General features: G+C 40.0%; 1 protein-coding gene across 3 annotated transcripts in view; it reads right to left on the reverse strand.

The window, feature by feature from the left end:
* The window catches only part of dnajc6 (DnaJ (Hsp40) homolog, subfamily C, member 6), a 76129-nt gene extending 65934 nt beyond the window's left edge, over positions 1 to 10195 (reverse strand). For 2 of the 3 annotated variants that reach the window (XM_057840865.1, XM_057840864.1), the window contains exon 1: positions 3997 to 4325. In XM_057840865.1, the coding sequence (XP_057696848.1) occupies positions 3997 to 4198 (202 nt within the window). In that variant the 5' untranslated portion in view covers positions 4199 to 4325. Of the gene's footprint in view, positions 1 to 3996; positions 4326 to 9665 lie in introns of those variants that run through there. The other variant, XM_057840866.1, reaches the window with a different exon arrangement.
* Positions 10196 to 10826: the final 631 nt, after the last annotated feature.

The raw sequence follows: 10826 nt of genomic DNA on the forward strand, positions 1-10826 counted from the left end.
GCGTGAGCTGGTGTAGTTTTACATGTTGCAATAAAACTGAGTGAAAACAGACTGCTTTTACTGCACACAACATTGCTGCTAAACAGCAAAGATCAGTTTCGAGGACTTGGATCATTAACCAAAACAACATCTCACAAAACACAAGAAGCCTTTTAAAGCTCAGTTTATTTTCAAGTATGTAAACGATTATTTCACGAGGAAATATTACACAGGAAAATTTTGCATCAGCATGTGGTATTTTTGGGCTACTCAACAGTTCACACTACACAGCTGTATTACTATTACGGGGTGAAACTCAGGTCTAATAATGCATGTAGTCAGATCGTCTCAAACTATCAAACGCACACAAGAGCAAACTTACTCAAACTTCTCAACAAGTCATTACTTCATCCTATATTTAAACTGATTAATTTTAAGATGCACAATTTGCTGTAACGTGCAGGCTATGACAGTGGTTAAAGGCCTTTCTCACACTCAGGTATATTTGGATTTCTTATAGACAAGTTTCCTGAGCGAAAATTGGACGGCGCCATCTTTGATATTTTCTGCTACGGATTTCCGGTTTAGACAGAACAACATGAAGTATGTCTACACACTGCTTACCTCGACCAAACTTAAAACTGCAAAATCAAACCAGAGGAACCCACGAAATCTCCAAAAATGGATTCAGCACGACGTATATGAGGCTCTGGGACTTTTTCTCTGCTGTGCGTGAACTCCTGGAAGCGCCTATATACAGTATGTGGTTAGAAGGGGAATGTTTTGATCAGCTACCAGCTAGTAGCTACAAAGCGCCAGTGTGGATTTACCTCGCCATACGCCTTAAATCAAAACCAGCAGCTGACAATAAGATAAAGTGCCGATCGGTTAAGGCTGTCACCGTCGTCGCCTCGTGTGACAAGAGTTGGGGTAGTTTTGTGCCATTTTTTGTTTTCGAAAGGCAAAAAAGATGGAACAGCCGCTCGGCGCTCATTCTCCAGATGCTTCCCCCTCAATGAGCCTTCCTGCCCGCAGCAGGGGAATGACGAGCTGTAACTTGCTTGCCGCCGATCGGTGAAGGCTGTCACCCTCGCCGCCGTGTGTGACATGAGTTGGGGTAGTATTGTGCATTTTTTCGTTTTTGAAAGGCAAAAAAGATTGGAACAGCCGCTCGGCGCTTATTCTCCAGATGCTTCCCCGTCAACTAGCATTCCTGCCCGCAGCAGGGGAACGACAAGCTGTAACTTGCTCGCCCCCGGGGGTTTGCCGATTGATGAAGACAGTCATCCCCCCCACCGTGTGATGTGATCCGTGGTAGTTTTCTGTGATTTTTCATATTCGAAAGGTGAGAATAAGACTTGGAAACACCGCTCGGTTCAGGTTGGCATGGCGGTTAGCTGTCACGCCTCCTGCTTTGTCTACGCCCTTTCCTCTTTCTCCGAAGCCGGGGAAGGGAAATGAGAAAAGCCGGACTAACTCCAGTGGCATAAAATACCATTCGGGAGGTCAAGAAGTGGACAGCTTTGACCATTATGCAGTAATTTTGCCCTGTCGTACTGAATAAATGCATTTTTAATATTTCATATTCCATTTAGCACAACACTGTTATTTGCCATGACCATACCATTTATTTAGCAATTGGGGAAGAATACTAACCTAACCCTAACTCCTGTAAAAATATTGGAGTAGAGACATTGAAACAATGATGACATTTTGCTGCTCTGTGTCGTATTTTTCTCATTCTGAATCTTCTCTCTCAATGGGCTGAATTCTAAATCGGATGAAATTGTGACCCTGCCGACGTCATCATCCAGCTGGGGAGGCAAGAGCGCTATAATAACAGGCGGGGCTAAACGGCAGATTAAAAGACTAATTACTTGTCATCTTCACTTTGCCAAATTGTTGTATATGTCGAATCGTCTCAAAATATTATTCTAATTCACATAATAATGCTATTTAAGATTTTTGTCATGCTGTCACAGGCACTTAAATTAAGGATGTGCTTCAAAGCTAGAGAATCCACCTAAAAGATTGTATGTTTATTCTTATCACTCCGTTATCGTTCGTGGAAAAATTTCAAACAATCTGTTGTGTTAACAAGAGGTGTAGATTGATACGCTGGCCACTTGAGTGACCAAAATGAGGCGAAATTACAAATAATTTTACAGTTGCCGAATGCATAAGGACTGACATGGATTTTGTTGTTACAAGGAAATACTGCAAAATATTTTTCATCTGGTTATAGTTATAGTACAATGACCTCATCACACATGTACATATAAACACAAATAGTATGTCATTTTTTTAATTGCATATATTGATCACAATAAAACTTTCGGTTAAAATGATTCTATTTCTAGTTTTATTTCAAACAATTGGTGCATGTGAAAAATAGGTCAATACATCACAATTTATAAGAAAAATATTAACGAAGGTGGAGCATAAATCGAGCCTTCCATCATCAAGATTGACTTAACCTGGGTTAACTTAATTTTATTCAAACACCAACAAACACTCTTCATACTGTTTAAGACATATTTACAATGTAAACCAATAGACAGAGCGAGGAAAGATGAATAAAAGTAGAAGACCCATTACGTATAACATAAATTTGTAGTACCGCCCATTTGTAGTACTGCTTATAATAAACAATATCAAAGTGTGACATGTCTACGGCTGACTTAGGCCAAACTATAACCTACATCCCAGAGTGGTCATTAGTTAATCAAAGGGGCGACTGAGTAGGAACTGATGTTGCACCTGCAACACGAAAGTCATCAATTATCTTCATCATATATTTCGGAGGATACTCACACCAAAAACAAACATTAAGAGGCAATAATAATAACAACCGCTCCAGCTTCTCATAATCCCTTTTTGAAAATTAGTTGTCCACCTCTACTATAGATCATTTCATAATGTTTATCAACAATAAATAATGAATTAATTACTTTCATAATAATAACTTTTATAACTAATAACTTTTTTCCCTTTTTGCTAAATGTAAGCAAAAAAGGGATTGGCTATTGCTGAACTGATTTGTTTTACCACAAGTGCCACCGAAATCAATCCGGCAAAACCTGTTGGATGTCCGAAATTGCTTCAATAAGTATATTGCGACTCTCTGGTTGCATATTTGCCACCTCTGAAAAGACAGTCTGACAACGATACGTCCATTGGGTTCGTGTTAGACATTTTCTTACATGCACAGCATAATGTTTGGTTGTGCAGTCTTTGAGTAATTTAGCAAAACATGAAAACTAGTCTTTAGCTGAAGTGCCATTAATCCAGGCAAAAGGAAAATTAATTGATCATTCCCTAAATGATTGTGTTAACTACAATATATCTGGATTCCCACCACATATGTTTTTGAATCATCCTACTTGTTGAAAAGTAAATTATAGCCATCATTCCATCTCACTCTAAAGAACTGTATATGAAGATATCTTTTTTTGACTCAACACTTGACATATTTGAACAATAACAACAGAAATCATTCTTCAAGCCACATAGCCAGTTTTCTCAATCACTCTGCCTTGATGAAATGGGTTGTAGGGGTTTGTTTACTAGTGGTGCAATTGGACACGGCTTGGCATTTTGCCAGCCGGAAGTACATATGATGTCATGGTGAAAAGGTCTACAATATGGATATATTTGGATATACAGTCTTTAAGTGGACAATGTCTACTCGTCTTTAGCCTACTGACAATGTATTTGAATGATTACTCAATGGGGCTGAGGGCTTTACTCACGTTTGTGAGTTTAACACTAACCTGGCAGAAGTGGATCAAGACACTAGAACAACTCAAACTAACCAGATATGAGCATATTAGTGATTGAAACCACACGGGTACCAGAAGGAACGCTCAAGTGATAACGATAAAAGAGTCACTACAGTCAGAAACCATCTGCTCTTCCAGATTAAATGTGGGTTAGGGTGGTCAAGCCATTGCACGAGTCGTTTCCAGTTACAAAAGCCATAATGAGAGTGACCAGAGACGTTGTGTGGACACATACCTGAGCTGTCCATGGTGCTGCAGTTTTCCTCCTTTCCTGAGCTGGCCTTCTGTCCGTGGAAAGCCGCTACCGGGCCTCCAAGTGTGCTGCCTCCTCCCCCTCCTCTGCCGGTACTGAAGCTATCTCTACCGCTATCGACCAACTGCAAAGATTCATAGCCATCGTAAGTGCTCTTTTTCTTATAGGCGCCCAGTAAACTCATCACAGAATGGCATGTAATCAAGATTATTGGGGCTGCGGTTCAAATAATATATATTTTTTTTAAGGAGCCCAACAACGGGCTGGCTGTGCCGTCGCCTCCACAGCCGCTGATGCTACTGCTGCTACCGCGAGATGCACCACATGTCCGAGAAAGAGAGTATACGGATGGTCTCACTGCTGTCTGGGGGAGGTGCTCTCTCTCTCTCTCTCTCTCTCTCTCTCTCTCTCTCTCTCTCTCTCTCTCTCTCTCTCCATCTCTCTCTTACACAGTCCCTCTATTTCTCTCTCGCTCTCTCTCTCGCTCTCTCTCCCAGACTCCATCCCTCCCTCTCTTTTAGCTCAGTGCCGCAATGTTGTAGTCGTGTAATATGCTGCTAAATCAATGGCGTAGCGCCTCGGGCAAAGCAAGTAATGTGCCCCCTTAATACGTGAACCCTATGCATGAATATCGTTGCCTCATTATTTCCCCAACACCAAAAAGTAGAAGATAAAGGCATTTAAAGCTACCATTCTAATGTACGTTATAGGAATGCCCCAATCAAATAATTTGCTACTAGTCCAAGTCCCGATCTGATACCTCAACAATGTATTTAGGAGGGGAAAAAAACAGCACACCTAATTTTTGGGGGTGAGGGGGAATACTGTATCCCAACAATGATCTATAAAAGGGTTAGAGCAGCAGTGTTTTAAACATAAAAACATAAACATAAAAAAATATATACTATATATTCAGAATTACACTAATTGCAGTAACAATAAAATATCTTATTAGTAATAGTTGAATAAATTAGCTTTACACCGTGCTAGTCAAACAGGGAAAATAAAGTTAAATATATTTTTAAGATATCAGTTTTTCAGTATAATGTATTTCAATCAACTGACATGTCATGACATGTCACATGACATGTCACTAAAAGTGACATGATTGGGCACCCTTTCCAATCATGTGATGGATCGGGAATATGTTTAGTATAGTATATAAAACAGGGTGACCATGCATTTTTCTGAATTGAATAAACATAGAAATGTTAATTTTGCTAAGATAAACTACTGTGCAACATAAAAGGGAGGACCTTGATAGACAGACAGATAACCATTCCCTCTCACAATAACACCACTACTCTACTAATTGGGAACTGAACGACATTAATATTCACACCTAAATTAATCTATCATCATTTTAAAGGATTGATGAATATATAAATGAGAGCCTACATCAACAACTAAGTGACCATATTAAGAGTTCTAAAGTAAATCATTTACAACCCACTTTAAAGTAAATCATTTGTGATAAAGTGATATTATCTACATTATTAGTGTAGTGATGAGTCACAAGAACAAGCACTTTACTTCAGTATGGACAATACCAGACAATTGCCACTACCTTGTAGCCATGAACATCATACACAGTAGCAAAACCTAAGGGCTAAATAGAAAAAATGTAGCTCTAACTGATTATACAGTACAAGTAACTTCAATATAGTTATATTTAAAGCTTCTGTTATGACCTTGAGTCTATGCAGCGCAAAACACTGACCAATGGTTGAATGCTTGCTTCTTTTGCCTTGTCCCCTGGCAACACTTTCATGGTTTTGAAAAGAGGACATAAGCCTGGGAAACTTTTTTTCTCGAGCGGACGGAAGCACAGAGCTCAGCAGGAACGGAAAGTCCAAAAAAGAGGGAATGATATCCCTCAGTTGCCAGACCCAATGCACTACCGCTTCATTGTAACTGACATGGCAGCCTGTAAGTGAACATGTAGAATACGGAAGAGCAGCACTTGAACTACATCATCCCATGATTTATCTAATTGTAAATTTTACACAAATAATACAAAAAGCATATAAGACCATTTATTGAACATTTTTTTTAATATGATAAAACACGTTTTATTATTTGGAACTGGGCACCATTAGATGTGTTGCTATCATTAACATGTCCAACTAGAATGTTACTTAAAGCGCAAACTTCCACCAAGGCCTAACTATAATTTGGCACACCATGCTTGCATTTGTCATTTACAGGTTATTTCATGATGAACATGAAAGACAATGGAAAATGGTAATAATATATATAGCAAAATCTACACAGAATTGAATCACCAGACAAAGAATCAAGTTCCTCCCATGGCCATCTCAGTTCAGTCCCTAGACTTCAAACCCATTAAAACCTGTATGGTGAGGTGAAGAGGGTAGGTGGTGACACCGTTGCAAACGCAATGATGATTGGCTAGGTGGTTCAGAGAGTTACCATAGCATTTGCGTTCTCGTTAGCATTTAGCGTGGCGAATGTCATCTTAAGCTCTCGGGCAACTTATTTTTTATATACAGTTTGTGGCGTCCAGGTACAATTAATTGAAAATAATGTACTGTTTTCCTGCTGAGTTTGCATTATCATCAGCAAGTTGGCGTTGTCCTTGTAAACGCTAAAATATAATAACTTTTCACTTTCTTGAATGACGTATCCATGAAGCTTGTATGATCTTTTCTTTATCAAAACAACTAGAGCAAAGATAGGAGAGGAAGGAGATTCAGAGCCTTACCTGCATATTGAAAAATATATAAATGTATATATATTAGGGGTGTGACAATCACACAAGTCACGGTTCAGTACGTACCTCAGCACGGAGGTCACGGTTCGGTGTGGGTTCAGTACAACAGTAACAACAAAAAGGCTCTTTTCTTACAGCATTTGAAATTTAAAGTTTGTGTACCTTATACGCTTATATAGGTGAAATTTAATAAAAAACAAAAAAAACGTGTGACCTACATTTTTGGGGGAATGAAAAAAATCAGTTCAATTTATTCAGTTAATATAAACATATTTGATGTGAAAGATGTTATGGACTTTATAATGTAATAACATGTAGAACATGAAAAGTAACGAATTACTCCTACAATGAGGTAACTGAGTTACTAAGTCCAGTACTTTTTGAGCCCCTGATGTCTATACCCGTCAATGCCACTGAAAATTAAGACTCCACAGCCAGTCCTCCTAGTTTAATTGAATTTAATGCCCATCGTTTTCAATTGCAGGCAATGGGTCAAAAAAATGTCAGCAAGCATCCGCCAGGACTGCTTGCCGGGGCCGCAGCAGGGGAATGAAGAGCAGTCATAGTCCGCTGAAAGTTGCTCGCCGCCGGACGCTGGCCAATCGGTGAAGGTAATCACTCCCACCGCCGTGTGTGACGAGTAGGGGTAGTTTTGTGTGATATTTTGTATCCGAAAAGCGAGAAAGATGTGGAAGAGTCGCTCGGTTCAGGTTAGCATGTAAACTAGCTCTCACGCCTTCTCTTTTGTTTATGCCCTTTCCTCCATCACCGAAGACGAAGCAAGGAAATGAACATCGAAAATGGGTCATTCTCGGCGGACAAACCGGCCGGACCCAGGGCAATGTCAGCAAGCCTCCAGAGGGACTGCTTGCCAGGGCCGCAACAGTGTAATGATAAGCCGTCATTGTCTGCTGAAAAATGCTCGCCGCCAGAGGCTGGCCGATCGGTGAAGGCAATCACTCCCGCCGCCGTGTCTGACAAGAGTCGGGGTAGTTTTGAGTGATTTTTCGTGTTCGAAAGGAGAGGAAGGACTTTAAAGAGCTGCTCGGGTGGGGTTACCATGTAGCCTAGCTCTTATACCTCCTATTTTGTTTATACTCTTTCCTCAGTCTCCGACGCCGCGGCTGGGAAATGACAACAGCTGGACTAACTCCGGTGACATAAAATATCGTTCAGGAGGTTCAAGTAGTCATCAAACAACAAACATATTTGGCTTTGTGTCACATACTTCCTCTGGATCGACAATATCGTTTGAAAAATCCACACTTGAACCAGAATCGCTGAAAAACGCTTCCTCCTCCTCCGTGCTCAATGCGAAATATTTCACCTAGTGAAATATTACCAAGATGGAGGCGCCAGAGCACTATGATGACAGGAGGAGCTAAACGGGAGCTTTAAAGACACATTTCATCTAGCGCTGCAACGATTAATCGATTAACTCGAGTATTCGATTAGAAAAAAAAGATTCAAATTAAATTTTGCTGCTTCAGGTATTCATTTAAGTGGTGTTTTAATGGTTTATTTTGAAAGGGTTTGCATTCAGTTTTATTGATTTGTGTGGATACAGTGCCTTCTAGTCAGCCTCATTTCACATGGCTGAATCCAGGTGCTCCCTGTTAAGACCAACATAAGCTATGTTTTTGTTTGAGCTAATGTTTTTTTTAATGCATTTGTTATTTATTTTTAAAGGGGTTTTTTTAGCCTATTTTTGTGGAAATATGAGTCTGAACCATTTGTTAAGAGCATTGTAAAAAAGTTACCATTTTATAGCATTTAAACTAGCATACTTTTGCTATGTAAATTAGCCAATTGTTCTTTTGTTGTACATAGATCCTCATTTATTTATTTATTTTTTAATACCGTTTGAGGCTCAGCTCAGGTAATTTAATCTTTCATCTTCCCTATCCGATTACTTGATTATTCGAACTAATGGTTCATCGATTAATCGACTATTAAAATAATCGATAGCTGCAGCCCTAATTTCATCTTTATCTGCGCTTTGCCAAAATGTTGTATGTATTTGAATTGTCTCAGTATGATTTTCTTTAGGTGTCATATACACTTTAACATACCGTTGTAAATAACTTTAGTTATTAGATAATGTAAACGCTTGTTTGGAAGGATGTATTAATTGTACTGGAAGATATAGGTCTGAAATTTTTATTGTCCGCAGTGCTTACAGTTGTAGGCCCTATATTTACAAAAAAAAAAAAAAAAAGTGGCATCATTTTTATTTGCAATTAAACCGACTCTGATACTGGATATGTAATGCTGTTCAGGATGGCGGTACGAGGAAAGGAAAATATTTTTTAGGTCATAGTGGAGCAGGACATTTGAGAAAGACTGTTCCAGAATGCTTGTAATCGTTCCGTTTCTCGGGTTAGTCACTCAACTCTGGAGCATGAAACCTAAGCGTTTCTAAGCTGCTCACGTGACGTAACTGTTATGACGTCACATGACAGACCTCGTTCTCCCCAACGTATTGCTAATGCGTTTTGTAGCAGTTTCCAAATGAAACCGTTTTATTTTGGAACTGACGACATTATATCGACGTGATTGATGACTTTACGATTGTGTAATGGCGGCGACCGGTGTTCCGCCACAAAATGCATCATTTGCACAACAACCCATAGCTACATCATATGACTGCATTCGCGATGTAGGAGTGCAGCTTGTACGGCAGTAAAAGAGCACATGATACAAATATAAATTTGATAAATTGTAAAAAGGAAAATTAATGCACGGTATTCCCTGTGGATTGTCGCGTTTGCTGCCCTACATGTTACGTAATAACAATAACATCCGGCTTTCTCATCTCTGGCCGGTAACAGACTGACTTCACATAGGAGCATATCCCAATGCTAGTTGGAACAATAATACACAATAATAATATACATGCAATGTGAGTTTACTTCACCTTTCAGGAAGGACTGTGGCATTCTACTAAAAGCGCCGTCCTCTCGAGCCGCAAAGATGCGCTGCCTGCCAGCGACCTTTGTATTGTCATCCGCTGCGAGTCAAAGGTCAAAGCGCTAAGTGTCCTAGTAGCTATACAAGATATGCGTTTGCACCCGGAGGCAGCAACGGGCTACGTTGACACGATGTAATTGCATCCTACTGGAGGAGGAGACCCACACAGCTTCCGAGCATGTGGTAACTCTTGACAAGATACGGCCGGTTGAGCTCAGCTGTGCTAGCACACGCTGCGTGAATCCGCAAAACTGCGTCCTCGGTGCATCCTGCCTGCGCTACCACGACAAGAGCAACAAGGTAAAACCTGGAGCGGATTTCTAACGTGATCCATTCACTTGCGTAATCATGAATTTCGGTGGATCACCTCCAATTCCAATTCTGACAAATATTTAAACACACCCATATGGGGCGCCGTTTGTAAAGCAGCACATGCTGAAAATTACGACAACATTTTTCTGCGGGATGGTTACTGAGACGAGCGGCGCAGGGTACTGAGAGAGGCGGGCTGCAGCCAGACTCCTCTCCTCTCACATTTTCTCACATTTAGCGCCACACAGTGTTTAAAATGGTGTGAAATTTTTAGAGTCTCTCTTACTTTTTTTTTGCACATTTACAACATTATTTAGCAACTTAAATATCTATTTTTAAATAAGAAGAGTTGTACCTGATTGTTTAAATCCAGAACTAAATATTTAATTTAAATCTTAAATTTATATCCTATATCGTAAATGTTAAATCAGGAAACGCTCGGGACTAAATATTTAACTTAATAGACCCTACTCACCAACGTCACAGAATGACGTGTCGCTGTATCCGGCCGCCATATTGTCCGTCATTGTTTATCCGTATTCTCAATGGTTTCATTTCAATTTGTCGTGCAATTTATAGTGCAATTCATGGAAGCCCCAGTGCTTTCAGACACTGTAAACATATGGGATGCGTTGCATAAAAGGCTTTATGTTGAAAAGCTTCAGTCTATCCATTCGCCAGATCCATATTTGATGCCTAAATCGATATTTTTCGACCCGCTGTCTTCGTCGTCTCTGCCTGACATCTGCTACCCTGATATCTACAACTATCTTGTCCACAGAAACTCTGCCTATTC

The sequence above is a fragment of the Corythoichthys intestinalis genome, chromosome 7 (genome assembly GCF_030265065.1).
Source record: "Corythoichthys intestinalis isolate RoL2023-P3 chromosome 7, ASM3026506v1, whole genome shotgun sequence".
NCBI lineage: Eukaryota > Metazoa > Chordata > Actinopteri > Syngnathiformes > Syngnathidae > Corythoichthys > Corythoichthys intestinalis.